At 49.9% G+C, this 21,204-nt stretch overlaps 1 protein-coding gene across 2 annotated transcripts in view; it reads right to left on the bottom strand.

Annotated features, from left to right (window-relative positions):
- Positions 1-21,204, bottom strand: part of has3 (hyaluronan synthase 3) — a 229,020-nt gene that overhangs the window by 11,789 nt on the left and 196,027 nt on the right. For both annotated transcript variants that reach the window (XM_041192259.1, XM_041192257.1), the window contains exon 2: positions 3,349-3,975. In XM_041192259.1, coding sequence (XP_041048193.1) covers positions 3,349-3,972 — 624 coding nt within the window. In that variant the 5' untranslated portion in view covers positions 3,973-3,975. The remainder of the gene's footprint in view (positions 1-3,348; positions 3,976-21,204) is intronic.

Genomic DNA, 21,204 nt, shown 5'->3' with positions numbered 1-21,204 from the left:
AATCTGCAGGAAAAGTGGGAGGGGACAGAAATACATCAGCATTGTTGGCCAATGTCAGTTATTTCTAACTTTCCCAGCTTCTCCCAAGGCTCTGAACTCACTCCTAGGGCCCGATAACATTCTCACACTTGTCTCAGGACAAATGGTTGTCATTCAGAACTGTGATAAGGAAAAATTTCTTCACTTAAAGGAATCTTAGGGATTCTCTAACCCAGACAGCTGTGTATGCTCTATCATGAGTATATTCAAGACTGAGATTGATAACCTGAGCAAAATATCAGCAATTAAGAAATTAACGGTACCAAATAGTGACAAATTTCCAGAACCAAATGGTTTCCGTCCTAGGATTTTAAAAACATTATGCAAGAACATTGCAGATATCTTAACTATACCTTCCAAAATTCTCTCATTTCAGGAACTGCTCTTTCAGATTGTAAAATTGCACATGCCATTCCGCTATATAAGAAAGGTGAGAGAAGGAAACTAGGGAATTATAGGCCAGTTAGCCGACAGCAGCAACACACAAAATCATGAGAGAAATTCCATCAGAATCCCTCCGCCGCACCCTCTGAATCAATGGGAGGGCCTTAGAACTAAAGCTAGTGTCCTTGAAGCCAGCTCCACAAGCATTCAGACAAAGCTCCTGCAAAATCAACTGTATGTTGTTTCATTTATTTATGTGATGTGGGCATTGCTGGCTAGGCCAGCATTTATTGCCCATCCCTAATAGCCCTTGAGAAGGTGGTGGTGAGTTGCCTTCTTGAACCGCTGAAGTCCATGTGGTGTGGTTACATCCATGGTACTGTTAGGGAGGGAGTTCCAGGATTTTGACCCAGCGACAGTGAAGGAATGGTGATATATTTCCAAGTCAGGATGGTGAGAGGTTTGGAGGGGAACTTCTAGGTTGTGGTGTCCCCATCTGCTGCCTTTGTCCTAGATGGTAGCGGTCATGGGTTGGAAGGTGCTGTCTAAGGAGCCTTGGTGAATTCCTGCAGTACATTTTGTGGATGGTACACATTGCTGCTATTGTGCATCAGTGGTGGAGGGAGTGAATGTTTGTGGATGGGGTACCAATAAAGCGGGCTGGTTTGTCCTGGATGGTGTAAATCTTCTTGACCTATTTCTAAGTGTCCTTTTATCACATCCTTTATTATAGATTCTAGTATTTTCCCTACAACTGATGTAAGACTAACAGGTCGTTTCCCTAGTTTCTCCCTCCCTCCTTTCTTAAACAGTGGGGTTACATTTGTCACCTTCCAATCTGCAGGAATCATTCAGAGTCTATAGAATTTTGAAAGATGAACACCAATGTATCCACAATTTCTACAGTTACCTCTTTCAACACTCTGGGATGTAAATCATCAGGTTCAGGGGATTTTTCTACTTTTCTGTCCCATATATATATAGACCCATTCGTTTCTTTAGTACTATCTTTTTACTAATATTAATATCTTGCAGTTCCTTGTTTATACTGGTCTCTTGATTCTCCATTATTTCTGGGAGGTTTTTAGTATTTTTGTCTGTGAAGACAATATAAAGTACTTGTTTAGTTTCTCCGATACTTCCTTATTCCCCATTACAAGTTCTCCTGACTCCGCTTGTAACAGGCCCACATTTGTTTTTGCTAACCTTTTCCTTTTTTTAAACAATCCATTTTTATGTTTTTTTCACACTAGGTTACTTTCATTTCCTATTTTCTCTTACTTAATCTTTATCTTGATCCTCCTTTGCAGAATTCTAAAATGCTCCCAATCCTCAGGCTTACCACTTGTTTTGGCAACTTTATCAGCTTCTGTCTTTGATCTGATGCAAAGCTTGACACAGAGACCTGAATTCAGTTTATTTTTAATTGTTTTTGTAAACTCTGGCTCTATCTGCTGGCACACTCTTAAGTTTGCAATCACTGTCCCTTCCTGCATACTCTAATTATCATTATTAGCTTTGTTGCTACTTTAATTTATTGCCTTGTCATTTTCCTTTAATTTACTCAATCTTCCCCTATTTGATCCTTCCACCCGCTATTTAGTTTAAAGTCCTCTCTACTTCCCGAGTTATCTGACTCTCCAGAACATTGGTCTCAGCACGGTTCAGGTGAAGTCCATCCCAATGGTACAGCCTCCACTTTCCCCAGTACTGTTGCCAGTACCTCACAAACTGGAACCCACCTCTCCCTCACCAGTCTTTGAGCCATGCATTCATCTCTCTAATCTTATTCACCCTATGCCATTTTGCACACATAGATGATTACATTTGAGGTTCTGCTTTTTAATTTAGTGCTTAGTTCCTCATACTCCTAATGCAGAACCTCTTTCCTAGCTTTACCTATGTCGTTGGTACCTACATGGACCACGACAACTGGATCGTCCCCCTCCCACTGCAAGTTCCTCTGATATCCTGAGCAGATATCCTGAACTCTGGCACCGGGCAGGCAACTTAGCCGCATGGACTCTCGTTTTTTGCTGCAGAGAACAGTGTCTATCCTCCTGACTTTACTGTCCCACTACATTCCTTTTAACTCCCCCCATTTAAATGGCTTCCAGTACCATGGGGCCACGGTCAGCCTGCTCATCCACACTGCAGCCCTTGTTCTTGTCCATAGAAGCTGCACAAACTTCGAACTTGCCGTTCAATTGCAAGGGCTAAGGCTCCTCCATTCCCACCTTCTCGATCCCCTTATCTGCCTGACTCGCAGTCACACCCTCCTGTCCCTGACCACTGACCAAATCACGTGATGCTAACCTAAGGGGTGTGGCTGCCTTCTGGAACAAAGTTTCCAGATAACTTTCCCCCTCCCTGATGCGTCGCAGTGTCTGCAGTTCAGCCTCCAGCTCAATGGCTCTGAGCTGAATCTCCTCAAGCTGCAGACACTTACTGTAGGCCTGGTTGCCATGGATTACAGTGGCAACTGGGAGCTCCTGCAAGCTGCAGCCGTGACACATCACCTGTCCTGTTACCTTTATTGTGTTAATCAAATTTATTTTTCTTCATTAATTTAAAGTTCTCCTCTTCACCGAACTTCCTTACTCACCAAACTCTGTTTCATACTCTGTGCACTGAAGCAGAACTCAGTGCAGACTTAATCATTTGTTGTGTAATAATGTATGAGGATACCCAAATCGTTCTGAGTACCAACATTTAATAGTTTTCTCATTTAAAATATTCAGCTTTTCTATTCTTCCTACTGGAGTTAATTCTGAACATTGTCTCTCAATGGGAGGAGCTGGGATTGTTGCCTCATCACCTGTTTATAGGAATGCTGTGTGGACAGTGTCCCAATAAAAATCTGCCTCAACCAAGTTTTGGGGAACAGTAAAACCTCGACCCTGTTCCCGAGTACATCAGCCCCACCTGTATATAATCCACGGAGTCGCCAAGTGCGGCGAATGCTGTGTACATCACCTCTCGCTTCCCTCCCCACTTCTGCATGATGCAGGAGAATTTAGACTGAGTCACGGTTTCCTCGACCCTCCTCTTGCCTTCATTGAAGGTAATATGTGTTTCTCCGGTCCCCGTCTCATGGTAATTACTCTTCCAGACATAGGAGCCAGTGCTCTCCAAGCCCATAAGCTCATTGAATATCTCCATCATATAAAAGTCTTCTTCGCTGTTGCCGTCAATGACCATCACCACCTTGAGGTTGGGATATGCGATCCGCTTCACTGACACCAGACATTTCTTCAGATAATCTGGGTCCTCCTGGTAAGCAGCTATACAAAGAGCGACCGACTTGTTAAATTTGAGGGGTCGATTTTCCTTCCTCATCTTCCTGTGCTCCAGGAAAGCGAAGAGACTCTGAATAAAGAGGTGGAGGGCGAGGATGGCCCCGTACAGTCCAAAGGACAGGTGGTAATTCTCCGTGTAGCCAAACTGATAACCCTTCACGTAGGTGCAGGTAATGGCTGCCAGCACTGACAAGGCAAACAAGGTGCTTGCTGTGATTCGGAGAGCGGTACAGAATCTCTCACAGGACATGTTCTGTAATGGGAAAGAGAATCAGCTGAGATAGAGCAAGCCAGTGAGTATCCAGCATTAATGTGGGATGGTCAGGGAAGTGCAGTGACAGAGAATTACACAAAATGTACAGCATAGAATTAGGCCATTCAGCTAAACCAGACCACGCCAGGGTTTATGCTCCTCCTATCCTAACAGCCTAACACTCTATTCCCTTCACCCAAATGTGCTTATCTAGCCTCTGCCGGAGGGGGTGGTAGAGGCAGGAACACTCACAACATTTAACAAGTATTTAGATGAGCACTTGAAACACCATAGCATACAGGGCTACAGGCCAAGTGCTGGAAAATGGGATTGGAATAGATAGGTGCTTGATGGTTGGCATGGACACAATGGGCTGAAGGTCCTGTATCTGTGCTGTTTAACTCTGATTCTTAAATGTATCTATGTTATTCACTCCAACCGCTCCATGTGGTAGTCAGTTCCAATTTCTCACCACTCTCTGGATGAAGAAGATTCTCTTGAATTCCCCACTGGATTTCTTGCTGGTTATCTTATAACCATGAGCTCCAGTTATGCTCTTTATGACAAATGGAAAGATTCTCTCTGTCTGTACTATCAAAATCTTTCATCATTTTAAATCTCTCTATTAGGTATTTAAAACAAATGAAACTGTAAAACATTAGCTTAAAAATACTTCCCTAATCCCTCACAGCCCACTTTCTACCTCCTTCCACAGAGAAACCACAAACAGGACTGTCCTGAGGTATCAACCCTTTCAGCTCCAATCCACAAAACTTATTTCTTCTTATCTTAATATCATTCCTGCTCCACCTGCTTCATCCCTTCTCCAATTCCGACTGCCACTCCCTTTCTCTATTCATTCACTCACTCCCTTTCTCTCCCTCTCTCTCCTCCTGCACTCCCTCCCTCTCTCTCCTCCTGCACTCCCTCCCTCTCTCTCCTCCTGCACTCCCTCCCTCTCTCTCCTCCTGCACTCCCTCCCTCTCTCTCCTCCTGCACTCCCTCCCTCTCTCTCCTCCTGCACTCCCTCCCTCTCTCTCCTCCTGCACTCCCTCCCTCTCTCTCCTCCTGCACTCCCTCCCTCTCTCTCCTCCTGCACTCCCTCCCTCTCTCTCCTCCTGCACTCCCTCCCTCTCTAGTCATACCAGAAATGTTGGGGAACACAGGGTTTAGTGAGAGGGAGGAACTGAAAGAAATCAGTATTAGGAAGGAAATGGTATTGGAGAAATTGATGAGATTGAAGGCTGATAAATCCCCAGGGCCTAATAATCTACATCCCAAAGTACTTAAGAAAGTGGCCCTAGAAATAGTGGATGCATTGGTGGTCATCTTCCGAGATTCTATAGATTCTGGAACAGTTCCTACAGATTGGAGGGTAGCTAATATAACCCCACTATTTAAAAAGGGAGGTAGAGAGAAAACAGGGAATTTTAGACCAATTAGCCTGATGTTGGTAGTGGGGAAAATTCTAGAGTCCATTATAAAAGATTGAATAGCTGAGCACTTGGAAAACAGTGGCAGAATCGGACAGAGTCAGCATGGATTTACGAAAGGGAAATCATGCTTGACAAATCTACTGGAATTTTTCGAGCATGTAACTAGTAGAATTGATGAGGGGGAGCCAGTCGATGTGGTTTATTTGGACTTTCAGAAGGTTTTTGACAAAGTCCCACATTGGAGATTAGCGTGTAAAATTAAAACGCATGAGATTAGGGGTAGTGTATTCAGTCAGGTTAGAAGAACGGGCAACGAAGTGGCAGATGGAATACAACGTGGGGAAGTGTGAGGTCATGCACTTTGTTAGGAAGAATAGAGGCATAGACTATTTTCTAAATGGGGAGAGAATTCAGAAATCTGGAGTGCAAAGGGACTTGGGAGTCCTAGTCCAGGATTCTCTTAAGGTTAACTTGCAGGTTGAGTCGGTAGTTAGGAAGGCAAATGCAATGTTGGCATTTATTTCGAGAGGACTGGAATATAAAAGCAGGGATGTGCTGCTGAGGCTTTATAAGGCTCTGGTCAGACCACATTTAGAATATTGTGAGCAATTTTAGGCCCCGTATCTCAAGATGGATGTTCTGGCCCTGGAGAGGGTCCAGAGGAGGTTCACGAGAACGATCCCAGGAATGAAAGGCTTAACATATGAGGAACGTTTGAGGACTCTGGGTCTATACTCGATGGAGTTTAGAAGGATGAGGGGGTATCTGATTGAAACCTACAGAATACTGAAAGGCCTGGATAGAGTGGACGTGGGGAAGATGTTTCCACTAGTAGGAGAGACTAGGACCCGAGGGCACAGCCTCAGAGTAAAGGGAAGACCTTTTAGATCAGAGATGAGGAGAAACTTCTTTAGCCAGAGAGTGGTGAATCTATGGAATTCATTGCCACAGAAGGCTGTGGAAGCCAGGTCATTGAGTGTATTTAGGACCGAAATAGATAAGTTCTTGATTGGTAAGGGGGTCAAAGGTTACAGGGAGAAGGCAGGACACTGGCATTGGGAAACCTATCAGCCGTGATTGAATGGCGGAGCAGACTTGATGGGCCGAATGGCCTAATTTTTGCTCCCATGTCTTATGGCTTTATGGTCTCATGGATAGAAAACTGGTTGGCAGACAGGAAACAAAGAGTAGGAATAGATGGGTTTTATTCCGAATGGCAGGCAGTGACTTGTGGGGTACCACAGGGATCGGTGCTGGGACCCCAGCTATTCACAATATATATTAATGATTTAGATGAGGGAACTAAATGTAATATTTCCAAATTTGCAGATGACACAAAGCTGGGTGGGAGGGTGAGCTGTGAGGAGGATGCAGAGATGCTTCAGTGTGATTTGGATAAGCTGAGTGAGTGGGCAAATGCATGGCAGATGCAGTATAATGTGGATAAATGTGATGTTATCCACTTTGGTAGCAAAAACAGGAAGATTATTATCTGAATGGCTATAAATTGAGAGAGGGGAATGTGCAACGAGACCTGGGTGTCCTCGTACGTGTTATCGTGAAGATAAGAATACAGGTGCAGCAGGTGGTAAAGAAGGCAAATGGTATGTTGGCTTTCATAGCGAGAGGATTCGAGTACAGGAGCAGAGATGTCTTGCTGCAATTATACAGGGCTTTGGTGAGACCACATCTGGAATATTGTGTGTAGTTTTGGTCTCCTTATTTGAGGAAGGATGTTCTTGTTATAGAGGGAGTGCAGCGAAGGTTTACCTGACTGATTCCTGGGATGGCAGGACTGACATATGAGGAAAGATTGAATCGATTAGGATTATATTTGCTGGAGTTCAGAAGAATTAGGGAGGATCTCATAGAAACCTATAAAATTCTAACAGGACTAGACAGGGTAGATGCAGGAAGGATGTTCCCGATGGTGGGGGAGTCCAGAATCAGGGGTCACAGTCTGAGATACGGGGTAGACCATTTAGGACTGAGATGAGGAGAAATTTCTTCACCCAGAGAGTGGTGAGCCTGTGGAATTCGCTACCACAGAAAGTAGTTGAGGCCAAAACATTGTGTTTTCAAGAAGGCGTTAGATATAGCTCTTGGGGCGAAAGGGGTCAAAGGGTATGTGCTCTCTCTCCTTTTTTCCCTGCACTCCCAAACCCTCTATTCCTGCACTCTCCCTCTCTCTCTATTCATTTACTCTCTCCCTCCCTATTCCTGCACTCCCACTATCCCTCTCACTGCATTTCCAACTGCCTCTCTCTATTCCTGCACACTCTCTATTCTTGCACTCCCTCTCTTTATTCCTGCATTCTCTTTCTCTCTCTCTATTCCTGCACACTCTCTCTCTATTCCTGCACTCACTTCCTCTCTCTCTCTACTCCTGCACTCACTCCCTCTCTCTCTCTATTCCCGCACTCACTTCCTCTCTCTCTCTATTCCTGCACTCACTCCACCTCTCTCTCTATTCCTGCACTCACTTCCTCTCTCTCTCTACTCCTGCACTCACTCTCTCTCTCTCTCTCTATTCCTGCACTCGCTCCCTCTCTCTCCTCTCTCCCTCTCTGTTCCTGCTCCCTCTCTCTCTACTCCTGCGCTCCCACCTTCTCTCTATTCATTCCTGCACTCCATCCCCCCTCTCTCTTTTCCTGTACTCACTCCCTCTCTCTCTGTATTCCTGCACTCACTCTGTATAATTGCACTCCCTCTCACTCTGTCCTTGCAATCCCTCTCTATTCCTGCACTCCCCTCTCTATTCCTGCACTCCCTCTATCTCTTTATTCCTGCACTCCCTCTCTCTTTTTATTCCTGCACTCCCTCTCTCTTTTTATTCCTGCACTCCCTCTCTCTTTTTATTCCTGCACTCCCTCTCTCTCTGTATTCCTGCACTCCCTCTCTCTCTCTATTCCTGCTTTCCCTCTCTCTATTCCTGCATTCCCTCTCTCTATTCCTGCATTCCCTCTCTCTCTCTCTATTCCTGCACTCCCCCTCTCTCTCTATTCCTGCACTCCCCCTCTCTCTCTATTCCTGCACTCCCCCTCTCTCTCTATTCCTGCACTCCCCCTCTCTCTCTATTCCTGCACTCCCCCTCTCTCTCTATTCCTGCACTCCCCCTCTCTCTCTATTCCTGCACTCCCTCTCTCTCTCTATTCCGGCACTCCCTCTCTCTCTCTATTCCTGCACTCCCCCCTCTCTCTCTATTCCTGCACTCCCCCTCTCTCTCTATTCCTGCACTCCCTCTCTCTCTCTCTATTCCTGCACTCCCTTTCTCTCTCTATCCCCGCACTCCCTCTCCCTATTCATGCACTCCGTCTCTCTCTCTGTCTATTGCCGCACTTCCTTTAGCTATTCCTGCGCTCACCCCAGTCTCTCTCTATACCTGCACTCCCTCTCTCTCTCTCTATTCCTGCACTCCCTCTCTCTCTCTTTATTCCAACACTACATCTCTCTCTCTTTATTCCAACACTACATCTCTCTCTCTATTCCTGCACTCCGTCTCTCTCTCTGTCTATTGCCGCACTTCCTTTAGCTATTCCTGCGCTCACCCCAGTCTCTCTCTATACCTGCACTCCCTCTCTCTCTCTCTATTCCTGCACTCCCTCTCTCTCTCTTTATTCCAACACTACATCTCTCTCTCTTTATTCCAACACTACATCTCTCTCTCTATTCCTGCACTCCCTCTCTCTCTCTATTCCTGCACTCCCTCTCTCTCTTTATTCCTGCACTCCCTCTCTCTCTTTATTCCTGCACTCCCTCTCTCTCTTTATTCCTGCACTCCCTCTCTCTCTTTATTCCTGCACTCCCTCTCTGTTTATTCCTGCACTCCCTCTCTCTCTTTATTCCTGCACTCCCTCTCTCTCTTTATTCCTGCACTCCCTCTCTCTCTTTATTCCTGCATTCCGTCCCGCTCCCTCTCTATTCTTTCACTTACTCCCTTTCTCGCCCTCTGTCTCTCTGTTACTGCACTCCCTCCCTCTCCCTGTTCCTGCACTCCCTCCCTCTCCCTGTTCCTGCACTCCCTCTCTCTCTATTCCTGCACTCCCTCTCTCTCTGTATTCCTGCACTCCCTCTCTCTCTATTCCTGCACTCCCTCTCTCTCTCTATTCCTGCACTCCCTCTCTCTCTCTATTCCTGCACTCCCTCTCTCTCTCTATTCCTGCACTCCCTCTCTCTCTCTATTCCTGCACTCCCTCTCTCTCTCTATTCCTGCACTCCCTCTCTCTCTCTATTCCTGCACTCCCTCCCTCTCTCTCTCCCTGTTCCTGCACTCCCTCCCTCTCTCTCTCCCTGTTCCTGCACTCCCTCCCTCTCTCTCTCCCTGTTCCTGCACTCCCTCTCTCTCTCTCTGTTCCTGCACTCCCTCTCTCTCTCTCTGTTCCTGCACTCCCTCTTTCTCTCTCTGTTCCGGCACTCCCTCTCTCTCTCTCTGTCCCTGCACTCCCTCTCTCTCTCTGTACCTGCATTCCCTCTCTCTCTCTCTGTCCCTGCACTCCCTCTCTCTCTCTGTCCCTGCACTCCCTCTCTCTCTCTGTCCCTGCACTCCCTCTCTCTCTCTCTGTCCCTGCACTCCCTCTCTCTCTGTTCCTGCACTCCCTCTCTCTCTGTTCCTGCACTCCCTCTCTCTCTGTTCCTGCACTCCCTCTCTCTCTGTTCCTGCACTCCCTCTCTCTCTTTTTCCTGCACTCCCTCTCTCTCTGTTCCTGCACTCCCTCTCTCCCTCTGTTCCTGCACTCGCTCTCTCTCTCTGTCCCTGCACTCCCTCTCTCTCTCTGTCCCTGCACTCCCTCTCTCTCCCTGTCCCTGCACTCCCTCTTTCTCTCTGTCCCTGCACTCCCTCTCTCTCTCTGTTCCTGCACTCTCTCCCTCTCTCTGTTCCTGCACTCTCTCCCTCTCTCTATTCCTGCACTCTCTCCCTCTCTCTATTCCTGCACTCTCTCCCTCTCCCTATTCCTGTATTCCCTCTCTCCCTCTTTCTATTACTACACCCACTCCTTCCCTCTCTATTCCTGCACTCCCACCACTCTCTCTATTCCTGCACTCCCCCACTCTCTCTCTCTATTCTTGCACTCCCTCCCTCTCTCTCTCTATTCTTGCACTCCCTCTCTCCCTATATTCTTACACTCCCTCCCTCTCTCTCCCTCTATTCCTGCACTCCCTCTCTCCCTCTATTCCTGCACTCTCCCTCTCTGTATTTCTGCACTCCCTCAATCTCCTTGTCTATTCCTTCACTTACTCCCTTTCTCTTCATCTCTCTATTCCTGCACCCCCTATCTATCTCTCGATTCCTCTGCACTCTCACTCTATTCCTTCCCTCCCACTATCTCTCTCTAGTTCTGAACTCTCCCTCTCTATCTCCCTATTCCTGCAATCCGTATCTCTCTCTATTCCTACATTCCTTCCCTCTCCATTCTTTCACTTATTCCATTTCTCTCCCTCGCTCTCCATTCCTGCACTCTCACCCTCTCTCTCTATTCCTGCACTCTCACCTTCTCTCTCTATTCCTGCACTCTCACCCTCTCTCTCTATTCCTGCACTCTCACCCTCTCTCTCTATTCCTGCACCCTCTCCCTCTCTCTCTATTCCCGCACCTCCCTCCATCTCCCTCTCTATTCCTGCACTCCTTCCATCTCCCTCTCTATTCCCGCACTCCCTCCATCTCCCTCTCTATTCCTGCACTCCCTCCATCTCCCTCTCTATTCCTGCACTCCCTCCACCTCCCTCTCTATTCCTGCACTCCCTCCATCTCCCTCTCTATTCCCGCACTCCCTCCATCTCCCTCTCTATTCCCGCACTCCTTCCATCTCCCTCTCTATTCCTGCACTCCCTCCATCTCCCTCTCTATTCCTGCACTCCTTCCAGCTCCCTCTCTATTCCAGCACTCCCTCCATTTCCCTATCCATTCCTGCACTCCCTCCATCTCCCTATCTATTCCTGCACTCCCTCCATCTCCCTCTCTATTCCTGCACTCCCTCCATCTCCCTCTCTATTCCCGTACTCCCTCCATCTCCCTCTCTATTCCTGCACTCCCTCCACCTCCCTCTCTATTCCTGCACTCCCTCCATTTCCCTCTCTATTCCTGCACTCCCTCCATCTCCCTCTCTATTCCTGCACTCCCTCCATCTCCCTCTCTATTCCTGCACTCCCTCCATTTCCCTCTCTATTCCTGCACTCCCTCCATCTCCCTCTCTATTCCAGCACTCCCTCCATTTCCCTATCTATTCCTGCACTCCCTCCATCTCCCTCTCTATTCCCGCACTCCCTCCATCTCCCTCTCTATTCCTGCACTCCTTCCATCTCCCTCTCTATTCCTGCACTCCCTCCAGCTCCCTCTCTATTCCAGCACTCCCTCCATTTCCCTCTCTATTCCTGCACTCCCTCCATCTCCCTCTCTATTCCAGCACTCCCTCCATTTCCCTATCTATTCCTGCACTCCCTCCATCTCCCTCTCTATTCCCGCACTCCCTCCATCTCCCTCTCTATTCCTGCACTCCCTCCATCTCCCTCTCTATTCCTGCACTCCCTCCATTTCCCTCTCTATTCCTGCACTCCCTCCATCTCCCTCTCTATTCCAGCACTCCCTCCATTTCCCTATCCCTGCACTCCCTCCCACTCTCTATTACTGGATTCCCTCTCTCTCTTTCTATTCCCGCACGCCCTCTCTCTATTCCTGCACTCCTCTCTCTCTCTTTCTTCATGCAGTCTCTCTCTCTTTCTATTCATGCACTCCCTCTCTCCTTTTTTCCCTGCACTCCCTCTCTCGCTATTCCTTCACTCCCTCTCCCCCTCTCTCTATTTCTGCACTCCCATTATCCCTCTCTCTATTCATTCACTCACTCCCTTTCTATCCCCCCTCTCTATTCCTGCACTCCCTCTATTCCTACACTCTCTCCGTCCCACTATTCATTCCTGCACTCCCTCCCTCTGACCCTATAACTGCATTCCCTTTGTCTATTCCTGCACTCCCTCTCTCTCTATTCCTGCACTTCCTCTAGCCCTCTCTCTATTCACTCACTCCCTTTCGCTGCCTCTCTCTATCCATGCACTCTGTCCCTCTCTCTATTGCTGCACTACCTCTATCTCTCTATTCCTGCGCTCCATCTTTCTCACTCTCTATTCCTGCATTCCCTCTGTCGCTCCTCTATCTCTTTCTTCCTGCAGTCCCTCTCTCTCTTTCTATTCCCACATCTCCTCTCTCTATTCCTGCACTCACTCCCTCTATTCCTGCACTCACTCCCTCCACCTCTCTCTATTCCTGCACTCCCCCTCTCCCTCTCTCTCTATTCCTGCACTCCCTCCCTTTCTCTATTCCTGCACTCACTCCCTCCCTCCCTCTCTCTCTGTTCCTGCACTCCCTCCCTCCCTCTCTCTATTCCTGCACTCCCACCCTCCCTCTCTCTATTCTTGCACTCCCACCCTCCCTCTCTCTATTCTTGCACTACCACCCTCCCTCTCTCTATTCTTGCACTCCCACCCTCCCTCTCTCTATTCTTGCACTCCCACCCTCCCTCTCTCTATTCTTGCACTCCCTCCCTCTCTTTCTCTCTATTCTTGCACTTCCTTTCTCTCACCCTCTATTCCTGCATGCCCCCTTTCTCTCTATTGCTGCATTCCCTACCTCTCCCTCTCTATTCTTTCACTTACTCGCTTTCTCTCCCTCTCTATTCCTGCACTCACTCCATCTCCCTCTCTATTCCCGCACTCCCTCCATCTCCATCTCTATTCCCGCACTCCCTCCATCTCCCCCTCTATTCCCGCACTCCCTCCATCTCCCTCTCTATTCCCGCACTCCCTCCATCTCCCTCTCTATTCCCGCACTCCCTCCATCTCCCTCTCTATTCCCGCACTCCCTCCATCTCCCTCTCTATTCCCGCACTCCCTCCATCTCCCTCTCTATTCCTGCACTCCCTCCATCTCCCTCTCTATTCCTGCACTCCCTCCATCTCCCTCTCTATTCCTGCACTCTCTCCATCTCCCTCTCTATTCCAGCACTTCCTCCATTTCCCTATCTATTACTGCACTCCCTCCCACTCTCTATTACTGGATTCCCTCTCTCTCTTTCTATTCCCGCATGCCCTCTCTCTATTCCTGCACTCCTCTCTATCTCTTTCTTCATGCAGTCTCTCTCTCTTTCTATTCCTGCACTCCCTCTCTCCTTTTTTCCCTGCACTCCTTCTCTCGCTATTCCTTCACTCCCTCTCCCCCTCTCTCTATTCATTCACTCACTCCCTTTCTATCCCCCCTCTCTATTCCTGCACTTCCTCTATTCCTACACTCTCTCCGTCTCTCTATTCATTGCTGCACACCCTCCCTCTCATCCTAAAACTGCATTCCCTTTCTCTATTCCTGAACTCCCTCTCTCTCTATTCCTGCACTCACCCTCTCTCTCTCTATTCCTGCACTCTCACCCTCTCTCTCTATTCCTGCACTCTCACCCTCTCTCTCTATTCCTGCACTCTCACCCTCTCTCTCTATTCCTGCACTTCCTCTCTCTCTATTCCTGCACTTCCTCTAGCCGTCTCTCTATTCACTCACTCCCTTTCGCTGCCTCTCTCTATCCATGCACTCTGTCCCTCTCTCTATTGCTGCACTACCTCTATCTCTCTATTCCTGCTCTCCATCTTTCTCACTATTCCTGCACTCCCTCTCTCTCTTTATTCCTGCTCTCCCTCTCTCTCTCTATTCCTGCACACCCCCCCCTTTCTCTCTATTCCTGCACAGCCCCCCTCTCTCTCTATTCCTGCACTCCCCCTCTCTCTATTCCTGCACTCCCCCTCTCTCTATTCCTGCACTCACCCTCTCTATTCCTGCACTCACCCTCTCTCTCTCTATTCCTGCACTCTCACCCTCTCTCTCTATTCCTGCACTCTCACCCTCTCTCTCTATTCCTGCACTCTCACCCTCTCTCTCTATTCCTGCACTTCCTCTCTCTCTATTCCTGCACTTCCTCTAGCCGTCTCTCTATTCACTCACTCCCTTTCGCTGCCTCTCTCTATCCATGCACTCTGTCCCTCTCTCTATTGCTGCACTACCTCTATCTCTCTATTCCTGCTCTCCATCTTTCTCACTATTCCTGCACTCCCTCTCTCTCTTTATTCCTGCACTCCCTCTCTCTCTCTATTCCTGCACACCCCCCCTCTCTCTCTATTCCTGCACAGCCCCCCCTCTCTCTATTCCTGCACTCCCCCCTCTCTCTATTCCTGCACTCCCCCTCTCTCTATTCCTGCACTCCCCCCTCTCTCTCTATTCCTGCACTCCCCCCTCTCTCTCTATTCCTGCACTCCCTCTCTCTCCCTGTTCCTGCACTCCCCCTCTCTCTCTCTATTCCTGCACTCCCCCTCTCTCTCTCTATTCCTGCACTCCCCCTCTCTCTCTATTCCTGCACTCCCCCTCTCTCTCTATTCCTGCACTCCCCCTCTCTCTCTATTCCTGCACTCCCCCTCTCTCTCTATTCCTGCACTCCCTCTCTCTCTGTTCCTGCACTCCCTCTCTCACTCTATTCCTGCACTCACTCCATCTCTGTCCTCTTTCCCTCTCCCTGCACTCACTCTCTCTCTATTCCTGCACTCCCTCCCTCTCTCTCTTCCTGCACTCTCTCCCTCTCTCTATTCCTGCACTCTCTCCCTCTCCCTATTCCTGCATTCCCTCTCTCCCTCTTTCTATTACTACACCCACTCCCTCCCTCTCTCTCTCTATTCCTGCACTCTCACCCTCTCTCTCTATTCCTGCACTCCCCCTCTCTCTCTATTCCTGCACTCCCTCTCTCTCTCTATTCCTGCACTCCCCCTCTCTCTCTATTCCTGCACTCCCCCTCTCTCTCTATTCCTGCACTCCCCCTCTCTCTCTATTCCTGCACTCCCTCTCTCTCTGTTCCTGCACTCCCTCTCTCACTCTATTCCTGCACTCACTCCATCTCTGTCCTCTTTCCCTCTCCCTGCACTCACTCTCTCTCTATTCCTGCACTCCCTCCCTCTCTCTCTATTCCTGCACACTCTCCCTCTCTCTCTATTCCTGCACTCTCTCCCTCTCTCTCTATTCCTGCACTCTCAGCGTCTCTCTCTATTCCTGCACTCTCACCCTCTCTCTCTATTCCTGCACTCTCTCCCTCTCTCTCTATTCCTGCACACTCTCCCTCTCTCTCTATTCCTGCACTCTCTCCCTCTCTCTCTATTCCTGCACTCTCAGCGTCTCTCTCTATTCCTGCATTCTCACCCTCTCTCTCTATTCCTGCACTCTCTCCCTCTCTCTCTATTCCTGCACTCTCTCCCTCTCTCTATTCCTGCACTCTCACCCTCTCTCTCTATTCCTGCACTCTCTCCCTCTCTCTCTCTATTCCTGCACTCCCTCTCTCTCTCTATTCCTGCACTCCCTCTCTCTCTCTATTCCTGCACTCCCTCTCTCTCTATTCCTGCACTCTCTCCCTCTCTCTAGTCCTGCACTCTCTCCCTCTCTCTAGTCCTGCACTCTCTCCCTCTCTCGCTATTCCTGCACTCTCTCCCTCTCTCTATTCCTGCACTCTCACCCTCTCTCTCTATTCCTGCACTCTCTCCCTCTCTCTATTCCTGCACTCCCTCTCTCTCTCTATTCCTGCACTCCCTCTCTCTCTCTATTCCTGCACTCCCTCTCTCTCTCTATTCCTGTACTCCCCCTCTCTCTCTATTCCTGCACTCCCCCTCTCTCTCTATTCCTGCACTCCCCCTCTCTCTCTATTCCTGCACTCCCTCTCTCTCTCTCTCTATTCCTGCACTCCCTCTCTCTCTCTCTCTATTCCTGCACTCCCTCTCTCTCTCTATTCCTGCACTCCCTCTCTCTCTCTATTCCTGCACTCCCTCTCTCTCTCTATTCCTGCACTCCCTCTCTCTCTCTATTCCTGCACTCCCTCTCTCTCTCTATTCCTGCACTCCCTCTCTCTCTCTATTCCTGCACTCCCTCTCTCTCTCTATTCCTGCACTCCCTCTCTCTCTCTATTCCTGCACTCCCTCTCTCTCTCTATTCCTGCACTCACTCCCTCTCTCTATTCCTGCACTCACGCCCTCTCTCTATTCCTGCACTCCCTCTCTCTCTATTCCTGCACTCCCTCTCTCTCTCTATTCCTGCACTCCCTCTCTCTCTCTATTCCTGCACTCCCTCTCTCTCTATTCCTGCACTCCCTCTCTCTCTCTATTCCTGCACTCCCTCTCTCTCTCTATTCCTGCACTCCCTCTCTCTCTCTCTATTCCTGCACTACCCCTCTCTCTCTCTCTATTCCTGCACTCCCTCTCTCTCTATTCCTGCACTCCCTCTCTCTCTCTATTCCTGCACTCCCTCTCTCTCTCTATTCCTGCACTCCCTCGCTCTCTATTCCTGCACTCCCTCGCTCTCTATTCCTGCACTCCCTCGCTCTCTATTCCTGCACTCCCTCGCTCTCTATTCCTGCACTCCCTCGCTCTCTATTCCTGCACTCCCTCGCTCTCTATTCCTGCACTCCCTCGCTCTCTATTCCTGCACTCCCTCGCTCTCTATTCCTGCACTCCCTCGCTCTCTATTCCTGCACTCCCTCGCTCTCTATTCCTGCACTCCCTCGCTCTCTATTCCTGCACTCCCTCGCTCTCTATTCCTGCACTCCCTCGCTCTCTATTCCTGCACTCCCTCGCTCTCTATTCCTGCATTCCCTCGCTCTCTATTCCTGCACTCCCTCGCTCTCTATTCCTGCACTCCCTCCCTCTCTCTATTCCTGCACTCCCTCCCTCTCTCTATTCCTGCACTCCCTCCCTCTCTCTATTCCTGCACTCCCTCCCTCTCTCTATTCCTGCACTCCCTCCCTCTCTCTATTCCTGCACTCCCTCCCTCTCTCTATTCCTGCACTCCCTCCCTCTCTCTATTCCTGCACTCCTTCCCTCTCTCTATTCCAGCACTCCTTCCCTCTCTCTATTCCTGCACTCCCTCCCTCTCTCTATTCCTGCACTCCCTCCCTCTCTCTATTCCTGCACTCCCTCCCTCTCTCTATTCCTGCACTCCCTCCCTCTCTCTATTCCTGCACTCCCTCCCTCTCTCTATTCCTGCACTCCCTCCCTCTCTCTATTCCTGCACTCCCTCCCTCTCTCTATTCCTGCATTCCCTCTGTCACTCCTCTATCTCTTTCTTCCTGCAGTCCCTCTCTCTCTTTCTATTCCCACATCTCCTCTCTCTATTCCTGCACTCACTCCCTCCACCTCTCTCTATTCCTGCAGTCCCCTCTCTCGCTCTCTATTCCTGCAGTCCCCTCTCTCGCTCTCTATTCCTGCAGTCCCCTCTCTCGCTCTCTATTCCTGCAGTCCCCTCTCTCGCTCTCTATTCCTGCAGTCCCCTCTCTCGCTCTCTATTCCTGCAGTCCCCTCTCTCGCTCTCTATTCCTGCAGTCCCCTCTCTCGCTCTCTATTCCTGCAGTCCCCTCTCTCGCTCTCTATTCCTGCAGTCCCCTCTCTCGCTCTCTATTCCTGCAGTCCCCTCTCTCGCTCTCTATTCCTGCAGTCCCCTCTCTCGCTCTCTATTCCTGCAGTCCCCTCTCTCGCTCTCTATTCCTGCAGTCCCCTCTCTCGCTCTCTATTCCTGCAGTCCCCTGTCTCGCTCTCTATTCCTTCAGTCCCCTCTCTCGCTCTCTATTCCTGCAGTCCCCTCTCTCGCTCTCTATTCCTGCAGTCCCCTCTCTCGCTCTCTATTCCTGCAGTCCCCTCTCTCGCTCTCTATTCCTGCAGTCCCCTCTCTCGCTCTCTATTCCTGCACTCCCTCGCTCTCTATTCCTGCACTCCCTCGCTCTCTATTCCTGCACTCCCTCTTTCTCTCTATTCCTGCACTCCCTCGCTCTCTATTCCTGCACTACCCCTCTCTCTCTCTCTATTCCTGCACTACCCCTCTCTCTCTCTCTATTCCTGCACTCCCCCTCTCTCTCTCTCTATTCCCGCACTCCCTCTCTCTCTATTCCTTCACTCCCTCTCTCTATTCCTGCACTCCCTATCTCTCTCTATTCCTGCACTCCCTCTCTCTCTCTATTCCTGCACTCCCTCTCTCTCTCTATTCCTGCACTCCCTCTCTCTCTCTATTCCTGCACTCCCTCTCTCTCTCTATTCCTGCACTCCCTCTCTCTCTCTATTCCTGCACTCCCTCTCTCTCTCTATTCCTGCACTCCCTCTCTCTCTCTATTCCTGCACTCCCTCTCTCTCTCTATTCCTGCACTCCCTCTCTCTCTCTATTCCTGCACTCCCTCTCTCTCTCTATTCCTGCACTCCCTCTCTCTCTCTATTCCTGCACTTCCCTCTCTCTCTCTATTCCTGCACTCCCTCTCTCTCTCTATTCCTGCACTCCCTCTCTCTCTCTATTCCTGCACTCCCTCTCTCTCTCTATTCCTGCACTCCCTCTCTCTCTCTATTCCTGCACTCCCTCTCTCTCTCTATTCCTGCACTCCCTCTCTCTCTCTATTCCTGCACTCCCTCTCTCTCTCTATTCCTGCGCTCCCTCCCTCTCTCTATTCCTGCACTCCCTCCCTCTCTCTATTCCTGCGTACCCACCCTCTCTCTATTCCTGCACTCACTCCCTCCACCTCTCTCTCTATTCCTGCATTCCCTCTGTCACTCCTCTATCTCTTTCTTCCTGCAGTCCCTCTCTCTCTTTCTATTCCCACATCTCCTCTCTCTATTCCTGCACTCACTCCCTCCACCTCTCTCTATTCCTGCACTCCCCTCTCTCTCTCTCTATTCCTGCAGTCCCCTCTCTCGCTCTCTATTCCTACACTCCCTTGCTCTCTATTCCTGCACTCCCTCGCTCTCTATTCCTGCACTCCCTCGCTCTCTATTCCTGCACTCCCTCGCTCTCTATTCCTGCACTCCCTCGCTCTCTATTCCTGCACTCCCTCGCTCTCTATTCCTGCACTCCCTCGCTCTCTATTCCTGCACTCCCTCGCTCTCTATTCCTGCACTCCCTCGCTCTCTATTCCTGCACTCCCTCGCTCTCTATTCCTGCACTCCCTCGCTCTCTATTCCTGCACTCCCTCGCTCTCTATCCCTGCACTCCTTCGCTCTCTATTCCTGCACTCCCTCGCTCTCTATTCCTGCACTCCCCCTCTCTCTCTCTCTATTCCTGCACTCCCTCGCTCTCTATTCCTGCACTCCCTCGCTCTCTATTCCTGCACTCCCTCGCTCTCTATTCCTGCACTCCCTCGCTCTCTATTCCTGCACTCCCTCGCTCTCTATTCCTGCACTCCCTCGCTCTCTATTCCTGCACTCCCTCGCTCTCTCTATTCCTGCACTCCCTCTCTCTCTCTATTCCTGCCCTCCCTCTCTCTCTCTATTCCTGCACTCCCTCTCTCTCTCTATTCCTGCACTCCCTCTCTCTCTCTATTCCTGCACTCCCTCTCTCTCTCTATTCCTGCACTCCCTCTCTCTCTCTATTCCTGCACTCCCTCTCTCTCTCTATTCCTGCACTTCCTCTCTCTCTCTATTCCTGCACTCCCTCTCTCTCTCTATTCCTGCACTCCCTCTCTCTCTCTATTCCTGCACTCCCCCTCTCTCTCTATTCCTGCACTCCCTCTCTCTCTCTATTCCTGCACTCCCTCTCTCTCTATTCCTGCACTCCCTCTCTCTCTATTCCTGCACTCCCTCTCTCTCTCTATTCCTGCACTCCCTCTCTCTCTCTATTCCTGCACTCCCTCTCCTTCTCTATTCCTGCAATCCCTCTTTCTCTCTATTCCTGCACTCCCTCTCTCTCTATTCCTGCACTACCCCTCTCTCTCTCTCTATTCCTGCACTCCCCCTCTCTCTCTCTCTATTCCCGCACTCCCTCTCTCTCTATTCCTTCACTCCCTCTCTCTATTCCTGCACTCCCTATCTCTCTCTATTCCTGCACTCCCTCTCTCTCTCTATTCCTGCACTCCCTCTGTCTCTCTATTCCTGCACTCCCTCTCTATCTCTATTCCTGCACTCCCTCTCTCTCTCTATTCCTGCACTCCCTCTCTCTCTCTATTCCTGCACTCTCTCTCTCTCTCTATTCCTGCACTCCCCCTCTCTCTCTCTATTCCTGCACTCCCTCTCTCTCGCTATTCCTGCACTCCCTCTCTCTATTCCTGCACTACCTCCCTCTCTCTATTCCTGCACTCACTCCCTCCACCTCTCTCTCTATTCCTGCACTCCCTCTCTCTCTATTCCTGCACTCCCTTTCTCTCTCTATTCCTGCACTCCCTTTCTCTCTCTATTCCTGCGCTCCCTCTCTCTATTCCTGCGCTCCCTCTCTCTCTCTATTCCTGCGCTCCCTCTCTCTCTCTATTCCTGCGCTCCCTCTCTCTCTCTATTCCTGCGCTCCCACTCTCTCTCTATTCCTGCGCTCCCTCTCTCTGTATTCCTGCGCTCCTTCTCTCTCTCTATTCCTGCACTCCATCGATCTCTCTATTCCTGCACTCCCTCCCTCTCTCTATTCCTGCACTCCCTCGCTCTCTATTCCTGCACTCCCTCGCTCTCTATTCCTGCACTCCCTCGCTCTCTATTCCTGCACTCACTCGCTCTCTATTCCTGCACTCCCTCGCTCTCTATTCCTGCACTCCCTCGCTCTCTATTCCTGCACTCCCTCGCTCTCTATTCCTGCACTCCCTCGCTCTCTATTCCTGCACTCCCTCTCTCTCTATTCCTGCACTCCCTCGCTCTCTATTCCTGCACTCCCTCGCTCTCTATTCCTGCACTCCCTCGCTCTCTATTCCTGCACTCCCTCGCTCTCTATTCCTGCACTCCCTCGCTCTCTATTCCTGCACTCCCTCGCTCTCTATTCCTGCACTCCCTCGCTCTCTATTCCT

This window comes from Carcharodon carcharias, chromosome 7 (assembly GCF_017639515.1).
Source record: "Carcharodon carcharias isolate sCarCar2 chromosome 7, sCarCar2.pri, whole genome shotgun sequence".
Taxonomy (NCBI): Eukaryota; Metazoa; Chordata; class Chondrichthyes; order Lamniformes; family Lamnidae; genus Carcharodon; species Carcharodon carcharias.
Note: the sequence above shows the minus strand (reverse complement) of the source record. Positions and strands in the feature narration are given on the sequence as shown.